The sequence below is a fragment of the Chenopodium quinoa genome, unplaced genomic scaffold, assembly GCF_001683475.1.
Source record: "Chenopodium quinoa cultivar QQ74 unplaced genomic scaffold, ASM168347v1, whole genome shotgun sequence".
NCBI lineage: Eukaryota > Viridiplantae > Streptophyta > Magnoliopsida > Caryophyllales > Amaranthaceae > Chenopodium > Chenopodium quinoa.
The window spans coordinates 4,987,879-5,013,617 of NW_018742263.1; the positions used below are offsets into that span (position 1 = coordinate 4,987,879).

Genomic DNA, 25,739 nt, shown 5'->3' on the forward strand with positions numbered 1-25,739 from the left:
ATAAGACTAACCTTTTGTGTGGGAAAAATCTTGGGGATGTATGAGGTATTTATAGGAGAGAGAGTTGTAGTGTAAGTAGAAATATTGGGGCTAATAAAAATAATGGGCCAATTAAGAAATAAAAATGGAGAAATTTTGTCAACAACTACCAATTAAAGCGCGTGTTTTGAAAACAACTACATATTAATTTTGTTTTTTAAAAAAGAACTACCACAAAATTGTAAAAAGTTTAAGTAGCACTACCACTCTAATAATTCCAACTAGAATATTCGGCACGTAGGTTCCACATTTTACCTTTTCCTCCTATAATCACCATCTAAATTGACTACATTACCTTTTATAAATATAAAATGTGATAAAAAGTAAGACCCAAATGCCAAAAATTCTAACCAAAATTGTTAGAGTGGTAGTGCTACTTAAACTTTTTATAAATTTGTGGTAGTTCTTTTAAAAAAAGTTTTTAATAGTTAGTTATTTTCAAAACACGTGCTTTAATTGGTAGTTGTTGAAAAAATTTCCTAAAAATGGAATAGGCTTTGTTTGTTTGGACATATATTGTAGAATTGACAATTAAAAAAATCCTTTTGTAACAAAATGGTTTATCAACTCAAAATAATTTGAAACCTATAGAATAATTCCGAAAAAAATACAAATAATAAAATAAAATTTAAAATATTTAAAAATACAGGGAATTACAATATATGTAATAATATTAAGGTAATTTGGCCCCTATAAGAAAAATTGTATTGTAACATAATAACAACAATGTATTTAATACGTTTTTATTTATTAGACGACTCACTTTTTAAAACTACAAATTTCAATTTAAATACCTCATTTTCTTCTTTATTTAATAAATTCTCACTAGTTCTCTCTTATTACATGTAGGGGTGAGCAAATCGGGTACCTGGTTAAAATTTTAGGACCCGAACTTGGAATTGGTTTGAACCGGGTCCTAAAATTTGGATCCGGAATTGGAATTGGTTCAACCGGATCCTAAAATTTAGGAATTGGTATTTAAACCATTGGGTACCGGTTCCGGTTCCAGGTACCCACTTATGTATGTAATTGTTAAAATATAATACAAATTATAATTTTTATTTTAGTTAGGTTCATTTTTAGTGTTTAATACTTATATTTATATATGCATTAAGCTATTTGTATCTATTTTAGGTATTAATAATACTTTTTTTAATTTACTAATTAGATACATTCAACATATTTTTATTATTTAAAATTTATTTAGTTTAGCATACATTAGGTAATCGGGTATCCAACCGGTTCCTGTTCCAAAAAGTTGAGAATTGGAATTGGTTATAATCGGGTCCTTAATTTATTACCCGGAATTGGAACCACCGGGTCTAATTCCGGTTTCGGACCCGCTGGTTCCAATTCTTGGTACCCGAAATTTTTACTCACCCCTAATTACATGAGTCCTCTTTATTTTTTTCTCTCTGTACCAAAAATTGTCTAAAAATATAATCCCTCCGTTTTTAAATAATTGCTCCACTTTCCTTTTCCGGTCGTTTTTAAAAATATTTGCTCTATTTTCTTATTTGGAAACTTTTTACAATATTTAATTTATTTCTACCACCTAGTGGACCCAACGAATAACATACTTTATCCATTTCATATTCTCTTACCTCCAATTTCTCCTTTACTTTTGCTTTTTACAATTTTTTATTCTTCCACCAGCCCCACTACCTCCATATTTTATTACTTTTTCCAATTTCTCCTAAAAACTCCGCGCATGCAGAAATGGAGCAAGTATTTAAAAACGGATGGAGTATTACGCACAATTTTATAAGTCATACAATTAAAAAGATCAAAAGTAGTAGTACGGACTATAGAATACGAAGTATATTTTATTCAAGTGGACACGATAGTTGTTTGTTTGTACTAATAATTTGATAAGAAAACACGGCACATTACCTACTTCGTTTGAAATGGACATAGAAATGTAGAATATAGATAAATTCCTTAGATCCGTTTACACAAGAAAAATTTCAATAATCTAGAAAGACTGAAAGAGCTCAAGATGGAAAACAATGGTAGAATGTTGTGGAGATATAACAAGGAGGAGAAACACGAAGAAATAGATTCAGGAGATAAGAAGAAACCATTGACCGTGAGAACAGCTTTAGGATTGTTATTGGAAAACATTGACCCCAATGATGAGCGAACACTCGTTCCGATGGGTCACGGTGATCCCTCCCCATTTCAATGCTTTCGTACTGCCGCCACTGCCGAGGATGCTGTTGTTGCTACTCTCCGTTCCGCCACCTCTAATTGTTACGCCACCACCTACGGCCTCCCACCGGCTAGAAAGTATGACTTACACTACTCTTTTCATTTAGTTTTTTCTTTAATTTATTATTTTTATCACTTTTTTTTTTAGATAAGAATACTACAGTCTGTAATTGTCTGTTGTTTGGCACTCAGCATAGCCAGCCGTTAACCATTTAAAATGGTTATTGGGAGAGAAAATGTGGCAAAATAATTAAAAAATAAAGAGAGAAATTTTTGGAAATAAAAAGCAATAACTTGGTTGTAACCAGATTATAAAACTTGGTTATTGAGTGAAATAGTAGGGCCAATTTACTTCGTCATTGAGTGAAAGAGGGAGATTGTGTGGATGGGTAGGGTAAAAGTAAGAGAGATAAGATGTGTAACCAGAGTCAACTTTTAGGCTACATTGGTTATTTATAAGAGTGGTTAAGGTGGAAGATAGAGAAATTAATTAAATAAGTGATAACCACAATGGTTGTGGGCAACTATTGTATTTACTCTTATTTGTATTTTTGCTCGTGATGAAAGTATATTCAGCCACGTACGTATTCTTTTTCTAGTAAAGTTGATTCGATGGTAGAGCTATCAAAAATTCAAAAGCTCACCTAACCCGAATATCGGAACCTAATTATGACTTGACTTGTTTAAACCCAAAAAAATTGATGATCCGAACCTGACATGACCCGACTTGAAACCAACTTGAGACCCGAGTTAACCTTAGGATTCGTGACCCAAATTCTAACATGATCCGACTCAAACATAACTCATCAATTATTGATCTAAATTGAACCCGACCCAAACCCGAAATCGATCCAAACCCATTTTGATCCGTTAAAACCCAAAATCAACCCGACCCAAATTCAACTCGGCCTGGATTCAACCCTACTTTTTGTTAATATGACTCAAATTCAACCTGATCTATTTTTAACATGACCCAAACCTAATGTAACCCGACCTGAATAGTAAAGCAATTAATTCAAATTTACCCGAACCAAGCTAACTCAACCCAAACGCTCAAATTGACAAATCTACCTTTAACATTGCTTACACATTGATTCCCTTAATCAACTTTCCTACACAACACATATTTTAACTCTTATTCTCTTATCCAATATAGCTAGTAATCTAGTTTAGCACATTAATGCCTTAAAATGTTTCCCTTAATAAAGCTAGTTAATTGAGAAGGATTGTAATCTGAATCATAAAAGTATAAAACTAATAATAAAGAATGGATTATTAAATTGGCAAATCAAATTAATGTCAACACCTTTTATATACATACATATACATGTATATATATCATCCCACAACGAAAATGTATGAATGATCATATCATCCCACAACGAAGCAACAAGAACAACAAACAAACATCTCCCCTCATCACCACTCTTCTGCTACAAACTATAAATAATAAATATATAACTCGATCCCCCATACTACAAAGCAAGGAAACCACCTATACTGCAGAGAAGGGAACCACAAAACCAAACTACTAAAAACTCCCCTTCACCCAAAAACTTCTTATTCCTAGGGGAACATAGTCACATCCCCAAAAGGCAATTAAAAGAACCACCAACCTAACTATGAAAGAATTGCTTAACCTCACAACCCCTAAAACTAACCAACCACGTAGGAAAAACAAAGACAACACTTCAAAAGCCTCCATAACTAAGACAATCTTATGGAACTCTAACTCATGACTAAGCAAAGAAAGAGAATTATTAAAACATAACAACCCAAACAACTGAAAAATCAACTTGCACAAGAACAACATAATTAAATCAAGAAAGACCAAGACCAACATCTAACCACTACTAACCAGAGCAAAAAGCATAGCAAAAAACATAAAAGAAATTGTGAATCAACAAGAAGAAGCAGAATTGAAACAAACCTCACCAGCAAAACTGTCCTAATACCAAGAACTATCGTCACGGCCAACGCAAGAACCACCTCGCAGAACCAAACCTTGGAGTAAGCGAGAAAACCTATCCTTAACTTCACCTTTATCGTCGGGAACAATTAACAAAATTCCTTTCGACAGCGGCGTTAAGAATAGCCTCGTTCCTTGTTTCGTTGAACTGAAACCACCACACAATACACAAAAGTGATAACCACCGGAAAGGAAGAAGAACCAATGAATTAGCAAATCCCCTATTTCTTCACCAAAGACCACTATAAAGGAAAAAAACTAACAAATTTAAGGGCTTGGCTCGCCGGCGATAGCTAGGAGCGACGTGCCGATTGCCGGGGAGCAGGGGCTTGAGAAAGGGAAGCGGTGGGGAGTCGGTGAGGGTTCGCTAGAGAGAGAAAGAGTCGAGCTTATCTAACTAGGGGGTTCAACACCTTATATATATATATATGTATATATATTTTACAAATGATCCATATAACAAAAAACATTCTTACAACCAAAAACCAACTAAAACAGCAAACTAAGTGACAGGAGAACCAAATAAACAGAAAGCTACATCAAAAAACATCTTCTTTCTTTCGCAGGACACTATAAGAACACCTTATATTTGATTTATCAATGTTGTCATATATCAACTATGTATCACAGATCACAATAACAGAATAATATCCAACCTCGTATTTGAATTTATATGAAATTACTTATTCTAAAAGGGGGCTGCCAGTTAATCTTCATGATTAACGAACTTTGTCAATCTTTCCTGCCATGTCAGAATGTGGAGTATGCTCATAACGAGTAAGCATCCTAGTCACAAGTTAATAGCTACACCTGGGCAAACTATCATGAAACGACGCTAGCATCGTAGCCGTTAGTGCTGAGTGGGCTTTTAGTTTACAATGGAAGATGAATACAAAGTATTAATTTAGCATTTATTGTAGTTAGGTGGTTGTTTATACTTTATAGACCATTCAAAGATAGCTTTGACTCTTATTTTTTTTTCCTACCAAGTCTGATATTTTACCTACCTCAATCAAAATTTATTATTTTTTTTTAAAACCAATCAAAATTACTTTCAAAAGTCTAATATTTTATACTTTGTAGTAGTTTATCCTTTAATTTGGTGGAAGAGAAGATAATTATAGTTTCTTTAGTTCCAACTTCCAAGATATAGTGTAAGTGAGTCGACTTGTGTATGGTTGGACAATTTTCCTCAGAATTTCATAACTTTGGCGAAATTTGATTTGATTTAGTTTTAATAATAATGCCTAGCTGACATTGTTTCAAAAAAAAGGGGAGGGGAGGGGAGGGGAAGGGGGGGGGGTGGGGAGTAGGATAGCTAGAGTACTAAAAAATTGTATATAAAAAAAAATCGGATAATAATTTGTAGAAAATAATTGAATGTGAGAGAGACGAATCAGTTTAAAATGTATTAGTTGGTATTGGTGAAGACCATGAGAGGATATTGATATATAACATTAAATATAGTTTTTTGAAAAAAATAAAATAAAATTTGTAAATCTTATTAAAACACATATGCATTTGGTAAGTAAGGGTGTCAATCGGTTTTATGGTTTAGTTTTGGTTTCGGTTTATCGGTTTTCAGTTTGTAACGGATCGGATTATAATGGGTTGGAATTATTATCGGGTTAGTTCGGGTCGGTTTTAAATAAATCTGGATCGATTCGGTTTGGTATTTTTTTACTACCGTTTCTTTTCGGGTTGGATTCTAATCGGGTTGGGTTGTAATTGGTTCGGGTCATAATCGGTTCGGGTTGAACTCGATAGGTTTAAAAACAAGTTTTGTCAGTTTAAGGCGGGTTTTGGGTCAAAACATAGAGGGTCCTAATCGGGTCGGGTTGTAATCAGTTCAAATCGTAATCAGTCTGAGTGGAACTCAATCAGTTTGAAAACGGGTTTTGCCAGTTTATAAGTTATAACTAGTTTTAGGTTAAAATACATCAAATCCTAACAGGGTTGGGTTGTAATCGGTTCAAATCATAATCGATTCCGATAGAACTCGATCGATTTTAAAACGAATTTGGTTCAAAACAATTTGGGCAAAATCAGTTCATGTCATAAATATAAAAGCTTTAGCCCAAGTAATCAAATAGAACGAGTCGAGTTGTAAACTTGTAATTGGTTAGGTCACAAACACGTTATAGTAATAATTATCACTTTATTAGTTGTTTACTTAAATTTATATTTTGTTTTAACTAGCAAATTACCAATAAATTGTAATTACTTAGTTGTTATTTTAGATGAACTACTACAAGAGGGGGAGTGAATGGTAGTAGGTTCCTATCGCAGAACTTATGCGGAAATTAAAAACAAAACGTAAAGGAACTTAAAGCACACAACAAGTTTTACGAGGAAACCATCCAGTGCCTAACTGGAAGTAAAACCTCGGCCCTATTGGGACTTATAAACAAATTCCACTATAATAGGCAACTCTCCTAGTACAACCTATTACACAGACCTTTGCTTTGCAAGTTCCACCACGGACACTTGACTATATGATAGGACACTTCCTACCAGACCTAAGACACTTCTCAGGACCCTTTTTCTTCTCCCTTTACCCAGGACACTTCCTAGGTGACCCAAGACACTTCTCAGGTTCCTTTCACTCACTGTGCAACCCAAGACACACTCAGGTTGACTAACTACCACTCGAATTTTACGAGATTTCAAACTCATACACAAGCGTGAATTTAAGAGAATTCACAATCTCATCCCAAAATACAAAACACTCAAAACCCTTTTTCCCATTACAAGATCTCATCGAATATCCCTAAATACATATCTATGAATAAAGAGATAAAACTAATATGTTGAACACTCAAGATTTGTCTGGAACTCACTAGACGTACTGTAACCAAAAACCTGATAGGAACTTTGACCAGGAGGACTGACTTAGCTTCGTGGTGAAGGATAAAACCATTAAGCACGACCACTACACTTCGTCAGCCTCATCTTTGAATGAATGCATATGACCATATTTATAGTACACTCGAATTATTCATTTCATCTTGAAAAAGATAGATTTTCTGAAAAGATAAGTTTAAAAGATATTTTCCAAAAATCAGTTTTCTGAAAATATATCTTTTTGTTAAGAATAAAAACTGTCAATAATAATAAGATAAACTTAGCATAAAATCAGATTTTATTCAAAACTTATCTATTTGTTTAAAATACTTTTTAAACAGTCTTATCTTTTTCCAAAAGGGATTTATTAGAAGATAAATATCTTTGTTCAGTAAAACCAAATCCCTAAAAGAAATGCACGTATAAGGTAAATATATATATCATTAAAACCGACTTTTAACGACGTGCATACTTAAGTTCCTATTAGGTTCCTGAACTCTGACAGTCTGACAAGTTAGTTACTCTAATTTCATTGACTGTTTGGAGTTCACCTTGGTTCTATGTAGACTTGTTTCAGACCGAATTTTTATGTCCAACATACTTACATGAATCCTAGAGCAATATACTTCTATTTCTCTGTCTTCATGTTGCTTCTCTGAAACTCTTGTTCTGGAATCCTGTAGTCTTGATATATTCTGGATCTTAGGGTTTGCCTCAGCATTACACCGGAACCAAGTCGTTACAACCCGTTTCGAAGTTCCTGTTAAGAAACTTCTGGAAGTTCCATTTCAAGAACTCTTCTTCTAACTTTACTTGTATCCTCATGGATCCTCTAAAGTTCCTCTGTTTCAGTTCCTACTTCAGCCCTCAACGCTTACTGAACCTGCAAACATCACAACACTAGAAAATCCTTATTAAATGGAAGTTTGTTCAATTCTTAACATCATCATCAAAACCTCATAAGGGTCAACAAGTTGTCCCTTTTTTATGATGACGAACTGAGCAAACTTCTGAGAATAACAAAGTAAAACAGAAGGTTAGATTTTTATTTATAAAAACAATAAAGAAAACTAAACTAAATTAAAAGACTCTTACACATACATAACCTATATATGTATAGGATACTTACCTTATGAAGCTAACATATGTAAACACATGTTTACATAGTTACCTTCATGGTTCCTTAGCCATCATCATGCTTATCAACCATAACACTTATTGTTGTTCTTGTTCCTCTATTGCTTATCCTATATTGCTCAAGTTCCTTACATATATACCTGTCATTACTCAGGTTCCTTGTATCCTGTTCCAAGCATAACTTGCTCTTTCTATGCACAACTTAACATACACGTTAGATAGATAATCATCATTAGTTTATAATCATCAAAACCTAATTTCTCAACATTAGTTATGATTTCTTTATTACAAGTTGTTTATATATTAAAATTTGACTATTAATTATTAACTATTAAGCTATAATTTTCTTTGGTCGCTCAGTTAAAACACGGATCACAATCTAAACCCCTCAAGAAAATACTCTCACAAATGTTGATTAAAACTATCTTTAATCCATTGCCTCTCATTCATCTCCCTAAATCCACTAAAACCTAATCAAAATCGGCCCAATAATCCAAATTCAAGCCCTACAGTCTTCATATCTCATTCCTTACACTCATCCGTACCGCTTTAGTCAAAACACTTTCTCTCTCACACTTTTCACTCATAAAGGGTTACGGACTTACGGATTAATTATAAATGGTTCGGTCATAACCGGTTACGGGTTGTAAGCCGTTCGGTCATAACTAATTACGAGTTATAAGCGGTTCGATCCTAACCAGTTACGGGTTGTAAATGAATTGGATTTATCGGGTTTTTGTCGGGTTTAAACGGTTTTGGTTTACAATGAGTCGGGTTGCTATCGGTTTCAAAAGTACTTCGGTTCAGGTTGTTCTCAATTTCGGGTTGTATCGTTTGGCTTGATAACGGGTACGATTCAGTGACAGTTCTCAAACATTCGGATTGGTTCCGTTTTAGGTTTAAAAAAATCAGGTCGGGTCGGTTTACGGTTTTAAAATAACAGGTTCTTAGCAATTCGGTTCCTTTTTGGAATAGTTCGGAACGGCTCAGATTCACCAGTTCGGGTCGGTTTTTTGATAGCTATAAAATGGTAAGTGTAACCTTCATTAAAATACGGCGAAAGTAACACTTATTAACATATGGTACCAATTGATTTTTTTATTAACATACGAACTGGATTCTTGAATCCGCATTAGCCCAAATGGTGAACCGGATGATACACCAAAAAAAAAAACACACAAGGCCTACTAAATTATATTCTAAAAAACCTCTCATCCCATTTTAAAGTGTATTACACTATGTGAACCCCACTTTTCATGTGTTACAACTATTAAAAAACGAAGGAAGTAGCTTTTATAATGTTCGTTAAAAAAAAAATCACAAAGACTATGGCCTTGTTTGGCAGTTGGCGGTTGGCTGGTTCACTTGGCTTGTTTGACCAGCTGGAATGTTTGGCTGTTTATAATGACTTTTGAAATTGGCTGTTTAAGTTGGCTATTTATAAAAGTGTTTGGTAAATTAATTGGTGGTTGTTGGTTGTTTATTAGATAATTTGTGGGCCAATAAGCCAAAAGCCAACAAAAAAGCTACTCAAAGCAGTTTTTTCATTTTGGCTTAAAAGCCAGCTTTTTCGCTGACTAAAAAGCCAATTACCAAACACATTTTTTGGTTGTTTGACCACCTTAAAAATCCAAAAGCCAAAAGCTAACCAAAAAGCCATTAAAAACCCAATTACCAAGGCCTATGGCCTTGTTTGGCAATTGGTCGTTGGCGGTTGGCTGTTTGCTGGTTCATTTGGCTTGTTTGACCAGCTGGAATGTTTGGCTGTTTATAATGACTTTTGAAATTGGCTGTTTAAGTTGGCTGTTTACAAAAGTGTTTGGTAAATTAATTGGTGGTTGTTGGCTGTTTATTAGATAATTTGTGGGCCAACAAGTCAAAAGCCAACAAAAAAGCTACTCAAAGCAGCTTTTTCATTTTGGCTTAAAAGCCAGGTTTTTCGCTGATTAAAAAGCCAATTACCAAACACATTTTTTGGCTGTTTGACCACCTTAAAAAGCCAAAAGCTAACCAAAAAGCCATTAAAAAGCCAATTACCAAACATGGCCTATATCTATAATAATATTTAAAAAAAAGTAACTTTTGCAAGTCATATTAAGTGGCATGTGGCATTTCCCTAATGTCCATTTTTAGTTACATATTTTTATATATTTTTATATTACTTTGAATGAAACATTTTCATTCATGCTTTCATCATACACTTTCCTATTCCCTTGGATAGATTCATAAATTACAACGCTTATTATGAATCTTGATAAAGCCTCCAATAATAGTTACTGAAAATTTCAGTTTCCAACTCTCATCCCAAATGATAATCATTATAATTTATAAATTAGAAATTATCTTCCTATTCCCCATTTTTTATGTCTAAAATTTATTTTGATTCCAAATTTTCTAATTTATTTGAATTATACATCCTTAATTACACAGTTACACCGCAATTGAGTTGATTTCCTTCCTATCTACAAAGTATTTCTCTATTTGAATTACACCGCAATTGAGTTGATTTCATGATTTTATAAGACAATTTGGCCAAATTTTGTATTGTTCAGTTTCATACTTTCATTCAATTTGTCACAAAAAGGTTTATTTTCTCTATGTTTAACTCCCTCTTTTTTTTTTTTTTTTTTCAATTGTGCAATTTTACAATTTTAATCTCAATTATAAATATTGTGATAAATTAAATTATTTGTGTAGAACAAACGCTGACTTCACTTTTCCGACATTGACCATCATGTAATATGCGCGTGATGTTTTAAAAATGTCTTTTCCTTCTTTTTTTCTCTTGATTTTAAGGAAAGAGAAGAGATTTCGAGAGAAAATTTGGGGATAGTAAGACAGAAAATTTGAAAACATGGGGAAAAAATGAACGAAAATGGCCTTTTCAAAACATCACGTACCACGTAAGTGATGATCAACACCGAAAAAGTAAAAGTCAATGGCTATATTCCGATGTCAAGGTCCCTCCTCACAACAAAAGTGACTTATAAGGCCTTTGTTCACTACTTTGAACATATAAGGTCCTTCACAAAAAAAAAAAGTGAACATTTAAGTACTTTTCTAACAAATTTATCAACAAAGTAATATTACAATTTTACTTAATAATTTTTTTCATTAAATCAGATGCCTCATTTGTCCCAAAATCAAATTCTGCCATATGTGTGCCCAATACTGAAACAATATTGCAACATGTAATTTTTTCAAACTATCGTTGACTAATGCCATTTAACGGATGTTATAACCCATGAAGTCCAAATATGCGAGCCTTTGCTTACGTGTATGCTTAGTCAAGGGAAGTAATCCAACTGAGCATGCGGATTTTACAATCATATCCTCAACTTAATCGGTTGAAATACCATAAATGCCCTTAGATTGACAAAATTTGTCAATCATGAAGATTAACTTGGAATATTCCCCATTCTAAAATAAGTGGAACAAAATGTAGTTTAAACTTATAAGCTTGAATATGAAAATTATTTCACTTACAATAAGTAAAAAAATAAATAATGATTAAACGTGAACGTCAATACATGAACTATTAGTAAACTGACTCGAAAAATGTACCAGTTTCCAATATGACCCAACCTGAAATCAACCCGAGACCCAGATTAACCTAGTATTTGAGACCCTAACTCGAATATGAACCGATCCGATTATAACATGCAAATTATTAACATGAACCGACCCCGACTCAAACTCGAGAATGATCTTAACTCATTTTAACTCGTTAAAACCCGAATTTAACCCGATATATAATTTAACTGACCCAAATGTAATCCGACCTAATATTGACCCGGCCTAAGCCTGTCCCAAATACGATAAAATGTATGACCCAACGTGACAAGACTCAATCCAAGCATAACCCAACCCGACCCTCATAAGATTACGACATTAATCCAAATTGACCTGACTCACACTAACCTGACTTGTTTACCCGAATTGACATCGATCTCTATTCGGTGGTAGATAGTGGGGTGAAGAAAATGAAAATTTTGTGATACTCCGAATTATTGAGTATTATTCTATTAAAAAATATTATTGAATAATTATTAGGCTGACTAGTGAGTAGTATTATTATATTAGTGCCTACTCCCTCGTACCATGGCATAATATTGTGCCTCATTTATTTTGCTTGTAGAGGTGTGTCAAAAAAAAATCCCCAATTTTTTTTGACTAGAAAAAGATTTGATTTAGATTTTTACTAAATTTGTTTATACACAATAATTTAAGATCATTTAAATTTGTAATAGACTTGACCCGAGTTTACAAAACCCCACTCATTTAGGGTGTGTTCTATTAACTTCATTTTAACTTGTTTGTGTTGGAGTTTAGGTAGAGAACTCCAAATAAATTGTGCTTCAAAAGAATTAATTTCCCATTGGTCAAAGATTGTATTGGTTCCTAAAATTAAGTTGGTTAGTTCCTTGAAATATGCTCAATTAGTCAATCGTTTTGGATTTAATTGGGGGATTTAGATGTTAACCATTTTTCGGTCTAAATTGATGACCAAATTCGTTGTACCTTATTCACTCTCATTCGTGACCAGATTCGTTGTAATTCATACTCATACACTATATAAACATCTCCTTTTGTTCCTTTCTGAACACAGAAAAAAGTGGGAATTTATTCTCTCTTACGATTATTTTTCATGACCTCCTTTTCTATTGAGCATTGTTCGAAGGTGTTTTCAATCTAACTCTCTGTAGTACACCGAAGAGTTGGAGTCGTGTAACCCTGGAGGTCGATTGCTATGAGTCCGCGAGTACTTGTGCGGTGCAAATTCGACTTTAGGGCAGTGATTTATTGTCACGCCACGTCATTTTTCAGATAAGTCGTTAATTATCTTTATTTCTACTAGTCATATTTCCTAAGTCGAATTTTTTTCATTAATATGGCTAATAGTGTAAAGGATTTGATTAACCTTTTTTCGTATCTTTAATTGTTTGCTCCACCTTTTACGTTCCTAATTTGGGCGGCCATATTGCTAGTTGTGATCCTTTTACACCCGTATTGAGAAAAGGAATTGTTTGGTGGAAATTAAGAATTTCTAATGCTTTTTTGAGTAATACGAAGTATAGTTTTGTATTGAATTAAAAGGCTTACTGCTACTTTAATTGGCATGAATGGGGGTATTTCTTGCTAATATCTGAGAGTCTCGGATTAAGAACATGAGCAGACAATCCATTTAATAGATTAATTATTGTTATGATCATTCTATCTATGTATCATGTCGTTTACCTTTAGTACTCTTTAACTTTTTGTGACCCATGTAATTGGAGTATATATATGATGATGATGATATATGACAATAATGCACAGTGAGGGATAGATGATAAATTTGAGTTTGAGCTTGATTTTAATAAGTTACTTGTTATGATCTGATCTTGTAAAGCTAAAAAGGTTCAAACACTTCTCTGAGAGTCACGATATCAATATACAATTGTGTAAATTGATTCTTAGATTGGGAGCATATCTATAATTTGGCTTTATCTGTAGCTTGTAGTGACAAAATGATACTCTATATTTGTAATTGTATGCATTATTATTGTGTTTTGAAAACACAATGAAATATTGAGAGAAATACTTGTATAGATATATTTTCAAATTCCGTATTTAATTATATAACCCAAGGGAGTTATGTACAATATGGTAAGACCGTAAGATGAATTCTTTCATGGTTTAGAACAAATCGGCTTTTTGTTAATGGACATGGCGTGCATGTTGATTTCATGAACTTGAGTTCTAAAATATGAGTGATCAAGTGTGTGGGTACAAGCTATATAGTACATCATTTGTCTACCATGCTAAGTGACAAGACAGTTTTCTCTCAAACTTATATTCTAATTAGAACCAATTTACATGGATGTTTAATGTGCCTTTTTGCAGGATTAATATTATGTGACTCTTAATGAACCTTGGGTGTAATCTAATATCCCTAATCCAGTGGTTAATGGATACAATGTTTGTAACTAAGTTATTTTTAAAACCCTTTGGTTATATGAGTAAATTGATAATAATGATTGAGTTCAATTCATTTGTTAAAGTTGGAGAGTAGAATTATAAATGTGTTTTATTCTACTTGTAATTGGAATGGTTGCTTAAGTCATAATGTTATTCATGGTCTAGGCGAAACTATTTTCTTTCCATGTTTATATACCATAAGCAAAAGTGTTATTTTGACAAAAATCTATAAAATTTAGAATGGTCATCAAAAGCTGGTATTATGACAACTTTTACATATTGGAATAATAAGAGGGAATAACCCTAGGTGGAATAATAAGAGGGTACCTATTTAAGGTGAAATGTTATTTGGTGTGCATTGCAGTTGATTTTTTTAGACATTGTGATTGTTAAGTAAGACGAATTTAATATTGCTTATTTATCCATGTAGGTAATCTTTTATTCAATGCATTCATGAGCAATGTAAATTTTTTCAAGCTAGCATAAACCTTTATACTACTTAAAGGTCCTGATATGCGATTTAGGATGAGTTATGCTAATTTGATTTGAAGTTGTGCTATTGTGATAATACTGTTACATTGAGAATGACTTGAATTGTGTTAAATTCCAATATGCGAATCATATGCGCTAGTTTGAGAATATTTTCTTAATTTTGTAATTGTATGATAATTTAAAATTTATACCTAAGAGTCATATATATACATAGTTTGCTTTAGGTTTTTATTTAACCTTTTCTTTAGTGGAGTTGGTACATCAGTTAGGAAGGAGCAAATTCAGAGTCCAAACTAGTTAAGTGTAATTGTCTTTCTTAATTAGAAAAGTTTGATAATTAGAAGAAGTCATGGGGTGTCTTCAAAAGTGATGGATAAATATCCATAACCATATGGAGAAGCCATGTCCTTGTGTTTGTGCTAGTTTTGGAGAGAAACAAGTTAAATATAAGCCCTTATTTGTGATCTATCGAAGTTTGTTAAAGTTAGTTTTGTCTAACCATAATAAAGCCATTTGATGTAAAGTTGACTTTCATGATTCAGTTGAAAGTAAAGAAATTGATATAACTTCACCGAAGGCTTGGTGCTTGACTATCATTGTTATTTCTCATCATGACTAAGTTTGTGCGTTCATTTATCTTGTCTGCATTATTATCCTCTAGTGTTTTGATAGTGGTTCAAATGAAGGCTTACATTGCAAACTAATATGACAACTTAGTTATGAATTTGAAAGTGGAGGAATTTTTTTCAAAGTATGTGTCCTTGTAATAAATAATACAAGGTAAATAAGTTTATTATATATTTAATTGAGCACCAAAGTTATGGTGTGAGAAGTCATCACATGATTATTCTCGTAATCTGTTACTTTGACCATATTGTGAATCATATGCTTCTGACTTAATGTTGTTATGATATTAATCATATTGGTTCAAACGAGAATATTATTATGATATTAATCATAGTGTAGGCGAAAACTATAAAAGTGCTCTCTAATGATCATAATATGGTACTGTGAAATAAGAATTAAATTTTGTAGGTTAAAAATGCTTACGTAGTAACTAACAATGATGAGTTCACTATGAAGGTTTGACTCAAAATGTTATGCAATCGTATTGCAAAATCTGTTAATAGATATCAATGGGGGGGGGGCAACTCCATTAAATACATATGTTGTGAAATACAATTTACCATGGAAAAATAATAAAAATGTATACATACTAGAGACATGAATAGTATTCATAAAAATGTGATCACATGATGTGAGAGGAATATTAGAGATTCCTCAACAAAGGCCTTTCCAGAAAAATGGTGTTAGAGTCAGCAGAAGGAATGAGTTTAAGCCTATGAGGAGTGAATTGTGATTGATACCCATCTTAGGAATGTCTAAATTCGATTGGTCAAAAGAAGTCACAAAAGAGCTCAAGTGTAGTACCACGACCATTCCTATTAATAAAGAGATGTGGTACTTCTTACTGCTATATGTACGAGGTTGAGTTAAAGAACTCTTAATAAGTTCATAGCCTTAATATATAAAGGTGGTTTGTGGCAGAGTACAGTACAAACTTGATGAACTTACCTATGTGAATGTGGGGGTTACACCTAATCCCCTATGAGGTTCTAAAGGCTAAGACCTCTAGAGCATTCATGAAAAATCTAGGCAAATGTGGGGCATTTTTAATTTCGTGAGAACACCTTTGATTTGAGAACAGTTTAGTACGCAACTGTATTTTACAAACTTCATGAAAGGTTCAAGGCGAAGTCCACCCGACATGACTGTAGAATATGATTGTAAGTACTAGGTATCAATTCAAGTCCACAAAACATTGGTACTTGTAAAACTAAATATCTAATGCTCAATTTCTTTATCTTCATCATTCTTTTGAATCATGTGGGGGAATGTTGGATTTTTGGTAGAGAACTCCAAATAAATTGTGATTCAAAAGAATTAATGTCCCATTTTTCAAAGGTTGCATTGGTTCCTAAAATTCAGTTGGTTCCTTGAAATATGCTCAATTAGTCAATCGTTTTGGTCTTAATTGGGGGATTTTAATATTAACCATTTTTCTATCTACATTGTTGACCAAATTCGTTGTACCTTATTCACTCTTATTCGTGACCAGATTCGTTGTAATTCACACTCATACACTATATAAACATCTCCTTTTGTTCCTTTCTAAACACAGAAAAAAGTGGGAATTTATTCTCTCTTACGATTATTCTTCATGACCTCCTTTTCTATTTAGCATTGTTCAAAGGTGTTTTCAATCTAACTCTCCATAATACACCGAAGAGTTGGAGTCGTGTAACCCTGGAGATCGATTGCTATGAGTCCGCGTGTACATGTGATTTATTGTCACGACACGACATTTTTCAGATAAGTCGTTTAATTATCTTTATAGCTATTACTCATATTTCCTACGGTTTGAACTTAACTTAGGCCCCGTTAATCTGCTCTGCTCTGTTTTAATCTGTCCTGCTCTGCTCTTTAAAAGTTTCATAATATCAAATTCTAGGGTTTTTCTACATTATAACCCTGTAACTTTCCGTTTTCTACGATGTGCCCCCCCTTTTTGAGAAATCCACATTGTAACCCCAAAATACATTCAGTGTCTATACGGTAACCTTGCCGTTAACAAATTCCGTTAGTGGGGCCCACTCACCCGTTAATAATAATTTTTTTTCGATTTGCATATTGAAAATGGTTCTGTTAAAGGTTTTGGGGGCTATTTTGGCCCTTTAGGGTCCAAATTGAACTCAGATTTAGCAAAAAAAAAACATAAATACTTCGTTTTGCGTATTTAAAAATGTCTCGATTTGTGCGTTTACGTATTTAATGCGCAAAACGAGGTATTGATGTTTTTTTTTTTGCTAAATCTGAGCTCAATTTGAACCCTTAAGAACCAAAATAGCCCCCAAAACCTTTAACAGAACAATTTTTAACACGCAAATAGATAAAAAATAATTTTTAAGTGGAGAGTCGGTCCCACTAACGGAATTTGTTAACGACGGGATAATGGCAAGGTTACCTTATAGAAAGTAAATGTATTTTTGGGTTACAATGTAGATTTCTGAAACATGAGGGGCACATTGTAGAAAATGGAAAGTTAGAGGGTTGTAATGTAGAAAAACCCCAACTTTTAATAATTTTTTACTGATATTTAATTATATGTATTTAAGGTCAAATAACTACATTGACATTGTACTAAGTTTGACTTTGTCAATTATTCTGATATGAATAAATTATTTGTTTAGGAAAATTTGCAAATTGCAGTCATTTAAAGTTCGTATTTTACAAATTGCAGCCATTTAATTGTTTTTTTTTTTGCAAATTGCAGCCCAAAAGTTCATATAAATTGTAAATTGTAGCCTGATTCAATTTTTTCATCGGTTTACATGTTGAAAAATCTTCGGCTAAGGTTTTAGGGGTCATTTTAGTTCTTAGGGGTCCGAATTGAGCTCGGAATTAGCAAAAAAATAACAAGTGTCTCATATTTACAGTTTCCCACAAATCGATACACTTTTGTTACCTAAAATTATACACACACACACACACACACACACACACACACACATATATACACACACACACAAATTTTTGTATGTGGCTGGCCACACCACAACTCTTCTCTCTCCTCTTTTCCTATCTTCTTCTCTAAGCCAAACCACACATCACCAACAACCATATCTCTACTCTACCCATTTTCTCTCTCCTCTTTTCTTAGCTTCATCTACAAACCAAACCACACATCACCAACTACCATATCTCTACTCCACCCATTTTCTATCTCCTCTTTGCCAAATTGCTGCAATTAAAGCCCAAAATTGTAGAAATTGTATGTCAATTTGCTTTGAAAAATTGTGATTAATTATCCTTAAGATTATCAACAACATTTGAATTAGTGAAATCTATGAGAACCAAAGAAATGTGAGCTCGTTTTCTTCGTGGAATCTTAAAACGAATATTCTACGTCAAAAATTGTAGGGTGTTACTAGTTTTGTCAGGGTGTTACTGGTTTTGTCAGGGGTTACATGTAAGGTGTTACTGGTTTTGTAGGGTGTTACTGGTTTGGTCAGGGGTTACATGTAAGGGTACTTGTAGGGTGTTACTGGTTTGGTCAGGGGTTACATGTAAGGTGTTACTGGTTTTGTAGGGTGTTACTGGTTTTGGTCAGGGGTTACTTGTAGGGTATTATTGGTTTTAGTCAGGGGTTACTTGTAGGGTGTTACTGGTTTTGATCAAGGGTTACTTGTAGGGTGTTACTGGTTTTGATCAAGGGTTACTTGTAGGGTGTTACTAGTCTTTCTCAAGGGTTACTTGTAGGGTGTTATTAATTGGGTTAGGGGTTACTTGTAGAGTGTTACTAGTTTAGCTCAAGGGTTACTTGTAGGGTGTTACTGGTTTGGTATGTGGTTTACAATCAACCCTTGAATAAGTGACAAGTAACCCTTGAATAAGTAATTCATACAAGTAACCTTTGAAGTAAATCATACAAGTAACCCTTAAATAAATAACTCATACAAGTAACCCATGAAAAAAAATAATACAGGTAACCCCTGAAAAAAAAAATACAAGTAACTCTTGAAAAAAAAGGTACAAGTAATAACCCCTAATTAAGTAATCCATACAAGTAACCCCTGAATAAATAATCCATACAAGTAACCCCTAAAAAAAATACAAGTAACCCCTGAATAATACAAGTAACCTCTGAATAAGTAATCCATACAAGTAACCCTTGAAAACAAAATACAAGTAACCTCTGAAAAAAAAAATACAAGTAACCTCTGAAAAAAAAATACAAGTAATCTCTGAAAAAAAAATACAAGTAACCCTAACAAAACCAGTAACCCCGATATACGAGTGAACAGTAACCCCGTTATACGCGTATAATCCGTTATTTTTACTGAATTGGCAGCAGGCCACACCGTGTGGCCTGCTGCACCAAAAAAGCTCTTATATATATATATATATATATATATATGTATATATATAAGTTTACATGCATATTGAAACTAATCTAAAAATGTAATACATGACTTATTTAAATATAATCTTTTAAATGGAATTAATTATTTTAAAATTTTATTAGAAATGAGTATTAGATTATCACTAACTTTCACATGTGGTTGACACGTAAGTGTTATAGAGGTTACGTAGTTAGAAATATAGGGTTTACTTTGTTGTTTAAGGGTTACTTGATCGTATAATAAGGAGAAATAGTATAATATCCTAATAGGCGTTACCATGTTGGTGTTATAGGGGTACCCGTTTTTTTTTTATTTTTATTTTTTTATTTTATTATTATTTATGTTATTTACGAGGGGCTATAGACGGTGTACATTATAGCGGATAAAGTAAGTATTTTATTTTATTTTATTTTATTTTTCTTAAAAAAATCTATTTAAAAAGAAAATAAAAATTTATCAAGTTAAATGATAAAGCTGTTGTACTACGTATTAAATATGTATGGACCCCATATTCATTGAAATAATTACAAAAAATATCATGGTAACTTGACATTGTGGTTACTTAATTTAAAATTTTGCCACTTATAAGTAAATTTGATAAATTGGGACTTTCTCGTTTTTAAATTAGAAGAATATCACATTTTTTTTTTTAATTACTACACTTCTCCAATGTTAAAACTTTTGCTTTTTATAATTATATTTCTCATCTCCCTTGGATGTTTCATTATATTTTTCTCCTATCATAGTTTTATTATTTCTCTCATCTTATACACTTTATTTAATAAATCATTAATACATTATCAAGCTCTTACTAAACTTAATTCGCCAGCAAACCTTATTTGCATTATTTTAGGCCATACAAAATCATTAACTTTTATTTTATTTTATTTTTTTTAATTTTTCTCCTCTTCCCTACTTTGTTATTTACTAAATCATTGATACATTATCAAATCTTATTTGTATTATTTAGGCCTTACAAGATCATTGGGTCCAACACCAATTTTGTGGAAATATGAATGCAAAGTACAAATGAAAACCGTTGGAAATAAAAAATACTGCATATCAAACTAGAAAGAATCCATGCCTTTTATAGGCTAAAAAGTAACTGAGAAAGCAAAGTGAAAACAAGTTAGCTTGCAGTCTTGCACTACCTAATTACTTGGGGTAGTTGTTCAAGTGCCCATAATTGTAGCTCACTACTACTATACTACTACTAAACTTATTAACCTGCTTACTAAGACTTAATAACTAATTACTTTGAAGCACTAACTTTAACAAGGAGAAGTGGAGATATGATATGAGCAACTGATATTTTTTTTTTTATATTACAAAATTTTCTAATTTAATACTGTGGACTATAATTATAGAATTTGTGGTCTTGATCAATAGATTATGGTGGCCACGGCTACAAAATTGAGCTTTTGTAAAATTGCTTAGAATCATTGGTCATTTTATTGCAGGGCAGTAGCAGACTACATTTCGAAGGATCTTCCTTACAAACTATCAGCAGATGACATTCACCTAACCGCTGGTTGCAAACAGGCAATTCAGCTGGCAATAACTTCTCTTGCTACTCCTGGTTCAAACATCCTACTACCCAAGCCAACTTTCGCTATGTATGATGCAGCAGCTGCATATACAGGCCTTAAAGTCCAGCAATATGATCTTCTTCCAGAAAGAGGATGGGAAGTTGACATTGACTCAGTTGAAGCTCTAGCGGATAGCAATACTGTTGCCATTGTGGTGATTAATCCTGGAAATCCTAGTGGAAGTGTCTACACTCGCCAACATTTACAGAAGGTGTGCACTTTTGATCAAAACTGATTGCATTCTTGTGCTACTTACTATGACTTAAGTGACATGTTTCGATATCTCCATTCAAAAATCTATGTGGTGGATCTGACGCATAGCACAATACCACAGTACTTTCCCAACAGAAGCCATATGCCCATAATGCGTCACTTAATATCTTGTTTTCTTTTGTTTAGGTAGCAGAAACTGCAAGAAAGCTTGGGTTACTTGTGATTGCTGACGAAGTGTATGAACACATCACTTTTGGTACCAATCCCTTTGTTCGAATGGGAGAATTTGCGTCCATTGTGCCTATGCTTACAGTGGGATCTCTCTCTAAGAGGTGGCTTGTTCCTGGCTGGAGACTTGGCTGGCTTGTCACAACTGATCCAACCGGCTTCCTACAAAAATCTCAGGTTGTCTCCTCTTCTATCTTGTTCGTTCCAGACCTTTTCTCTTCATTATATATTGGTAAATTTGATTTGAAACTTCTACTCTCATGTTGTATTTCATTTCAGAATTCTGATATTCCAGTATATACTTGTATTAATATACTCTCTTCATGATCACTTTGACAGAGGTTTAAAGCACATACCAGTGTAGAGTATCATGCAAAACAGAATTCCTTGGTTTATGACTTTTACAGTGTTTGGATAGAACTTTTGGAAGGAAAGAGAGGGGGGGGGGGGGGGGGGGAAGGAAGATGAAGGAAGGGGAGGGGTGAAGAAAACAAAATCCCTCTTTTGGATAACAGGGAAAAGGAAGGAAAAGAGAGTGAGGGAATTTGCTTGTTCTTGTTAATTTTATCCATGGCTACATTAATGTGTTTGTTCTTGTGATAATATGAATTGAAGTTCTCAAATTTTCAAAATCAATAATTCACACATCAAAATTTCAAAATATAAAATTCTGGAAATATAAAATTCTTACATACTTCCTCCGTTTTTTCTTTTATTGCACCACAAAGACTTTTACACTATTTAATTAAACTTCTTTGACCATCTTTTGTATTTTATATATTAGGAAAAACATAGTCATGTGGGATCTAGTTAGATTCGTCTTGAAATCTACTTTTCAAATATCAATTTTTTATAATTTTACAAAAGTATAATTAAAGATATTAATAGCCAAAGTAATGCATTGACAACCGTGAAACCTCTCATGGTGCAATAAAAAAAAGAATGGAGGAGGTATTAATTTTCCAAAATCAAACATTTTGGAAATCAAATTTTCTTCCCTGTAATTTTCCAAAACGAAATTTTCTGAAAATTGATTTTGAAATTAAAACCAAAATTTCTGAAAATCGATTTTCGAAAATCAAAACAAATTTCTGAATGTTGGTTTTAGAAATAGAAGACCGCATTTTCTGATAATTAAAACCAAAACCTTTTTTTTTTTCCAGAAAATCAATTTTTGAAGATCATAATCAATTTGTAAATCAGATTTCATTATCAATCGATTTTTGTGAATCAAAACCAGATATGGCGGTGATTGTAGCGGTGGAAATGGCGGCGGAAGATGGCGACAGGTGGTGGAGACGACAAACAGTAGCAAGGTGGAGAAAATAAAAACCAGCTTCCTTCCAAATCTTCTCTAATTTGGAAAGATTTGTTTCTTAATTGTGAAAGAAAATAATTTCCTTCCATTTCTCTTCCTCCAATTCCCTCACTTCCCATTTTGCTATCCAGATGGAGGAAAACTCATCCCTTCCTTTCCCTTCCCTTCCCTTCCCTTCCTTTCATTTCTCTCCATCCAAACAAGCTGTAATCTTGGCAAATTGTTGGAGCTTCTTAATATTGATTATCTGAATTGTACTTCATGTCTTATTTTCTTTTGTTTTATTTTTTCTTGTCAGTTTATAAAGCGCGTTAGAGACTTTATCAGCATAAGTCCTGAACCTGCCACATTCATTCAGGTTTGCCCCTCCTATCATTTTTTCCCCTATTGCATATTAATATGATCAAGTATTTTTCATTTCATGATTCATTAGCATTTTCTATAGCTAAGAAAGTTCAGAACTTAATAGATGTCATTCCATTCAGTTAATTAGATCTTCGAAACAGCAGTTAGGTATTACCATAGCACCTAGGGTAGAGTTTGACACCTTTCTACATCACTATCCTTGCAGGCTAATCACAAATAGATTAAAAGAAATGTGAATATGTTATTTGATTAGTTTCCTATATACTTGTATGTCTATATGGGATTTGAGTGTAAGGTAATATACTTGTTTCTTAAGGTATGGTATGACTTGAGTAGTTGAGTACGAGTTAATCAAGTTCTTGCATATGTAAAATCCGAATATTTGTAATCCTCCCTATCTATGAAACCAAACATATCAGCAACTTTGTAATTTAAAAAACAGATGTTACACACTTGCACTACATTCCTAATAATATCTGTGATCCAGCTGAAGCTAATTTCTAACTCATATCATTTGTATCCTTCATCAATTGACTAGCTTTTTGTTTATTGACAAAATTCTTGCTTATTGTACAAAATTCTGGATTCTACTCGTAACAAACGAGATAAACATCACATAAATGAATAGCCTTTGAATTGTCTGTTTCAATGTTCAATTGTTTAAATATTATACTACTAGACAGAAATTTGATAAATGATGACTATTGTCACTTGAGCATAACAAGGATTGTGATTTGATCAGGCCGCAGTTCCTCAAATCCTTCAAAATACAAAACAAGAGTTCTTTTCAAAATGTATTGATGTGCTTCGACTAGATGCAGATATTATCTATGAAAAGCTCAAGGAGATCCCTTGCATTACATGTCCGAGTAAGCCGGAAGGATCCATGTTCATAATGGTTAGTAAATCATATTGTTCGTGTATGATTTCTCGAAACCTTGAGTTGATGATTCTTAACAAACAACCACATTTTCAATTGCAGGTCAAGTTAAATGTGTTTATGCTTGATGGCATACTAGATGATGCTGATTTTTGCTTAAAGCTTGCTAAACAGGAGAAAGTGATCCTTTTACCTGGTATGATATGGTCAAACTTCAGATATAAATTCTCTACCTGCTAATTGTCACTTGTTTTACTGTTCCTTCCTCTTTCATAGTACTTCTCTAATTTTTATAAGTTGTGACGTATTATTTACTACCTCCGTTAACTTTTAGCTTTGGAATATTTTATATCTTACAAATAATACCCCAAAGTTGTAACTAAAAGTTACTAGAGGTAGTATTCATTACCTTAAATTCTTAATCATTTATGTCTAAAACTAAAAGTCATTACTTTGTGCAATCTATGTTGCAATGAGGTGAACACCGGTCCAGACTCGGACCGGATCGGACTTGAACCGGATTGGACTTGGACCGGTTTACGCGGACCGGTAATGAACCTGAATCATCCGGTCCAGTTTCCGATCCTAGGTATTTTATGTACACTCGGGGTGAACACTGGTCTAGACTCGGATTGGACCTAGAATGGTTTACGCGGACCGACAATGGACCTGAATATGTAGGTCGGTTTAGGTCCTATTTTCGGTCCAGGGTATTTTATGTACACCCCTATTACATGGGCTAATCATTTTACCTTAATTACCCATGTTGGACTCTTAAACACTTCATTTTTAGTTCAAAATCACGGAATTTTTCACAAAACTAAATAAATTGTAAAAAAATCCTTTTCTATTTTGGTTCTTCTTTTAGGCTACCAATTTTTTTAATAACCATGAGCTAGGATTCTAAGAAATTTCTGATGATCTATTGGAATGTTTATGAATAGGTTCTACTGTTGGAATGGAAAATTGGCTTCGTATAACTTGTGCACTTGATCCATCGGTTCTTGAAGAAGGTCTTGATAGAATAAAAGCATTTTGTCAAAGGAATGCAAAGGCACACTAAGATAGGGGCATCTAACCAACAAGGGTTGGCTCAAGTGGCTTGGTGAGAAGCTTGATGTCGCTTAATGAAGATCTCGGGTTCAAGTATCACTTGTTCAGATACATCATTTACAAATTTATTTTTACGACTAGAATAATATATGGGAAAAAATTGATAAAAATAATCCCAACTTTTACTCGTTCGCTTAAAATAATCCCAAATTTGGATTTTTTTTGAATAATCTGAACTTCATGGGTTGTTCTCTTAAAACGGTCCCAACTGGTCATTCAATCGGTTGTATCATATTTCATGACACGTTGCGCCACATGATTGGTTGAATATAAATAATTTTTTTTAAAAATAAAATTTAAAAAAACCCAGCAACCTGCTCCTGGATCCCCCAACCCACGACAATCCTCTTTACCACCATCCACCTGCCGTGCCCCCAACTATCGTTGCCAACCTTTCCTCACATCGGCGACAACT

The 25,739-nt window shown here is 33.3% G+C and overlaps 1 protein-coding gene across 1 annotated transcript; it reads left to right on the plus strand.

Moving 5' to 3' along the window:
* The first annotated feature begins 1,804 nt into the window (after positions 1-1,804).
* Positions 1,805-25,491, plus strand: LOC110683880 (tyrosine aminotransferase-like). The gene is made up of 7 exons (XM_021860289.1): positions 1,805-2,328; positions 21,078-21,417; positions 21,606-21,824; positions 23,264-23,323; positions 24,074-24,229; positions 24,314-24,407; positions 25,156-25,491. Exons 1-7 carry the CDS (start codon positions 2,039-2,041, stop codon positions 25,272-25,274), a joined length of 1,278 nt encoding a protein of 425 aa, XP_021715981.1. The 5' UTR covers positions 1,805-2,038; the 3' UTR covers positions 25,275-25,491.
* Positions 25,492-25,739: the final 248 nt, after the last annotated feature.

Bases quoted from the DNA above. Each gene is read 5' to 3' on its own strand.
- LOC110683880 (XM_021860289.1), top strand. From the start codon at position 2,039: ATGGAAAACAATGGTAGAATGTTGTGGAGATATAACAAGGAGGAGAAA. The intron at 21,418-21,605 runs GTGTGCACTTTT...TCTTTTGTTTAG, and splicing joins CTCGCCAACATTTACAGAAG to GTAGCAGAAACTGCAAGAAA. The intron at 24,408-25,155 runs GTATGATATGGT...GTTTATGAATAG, and splicing joins GAAAGTGATCCTTTTACCTG to GTTCTACTGTTGGAATGGAA.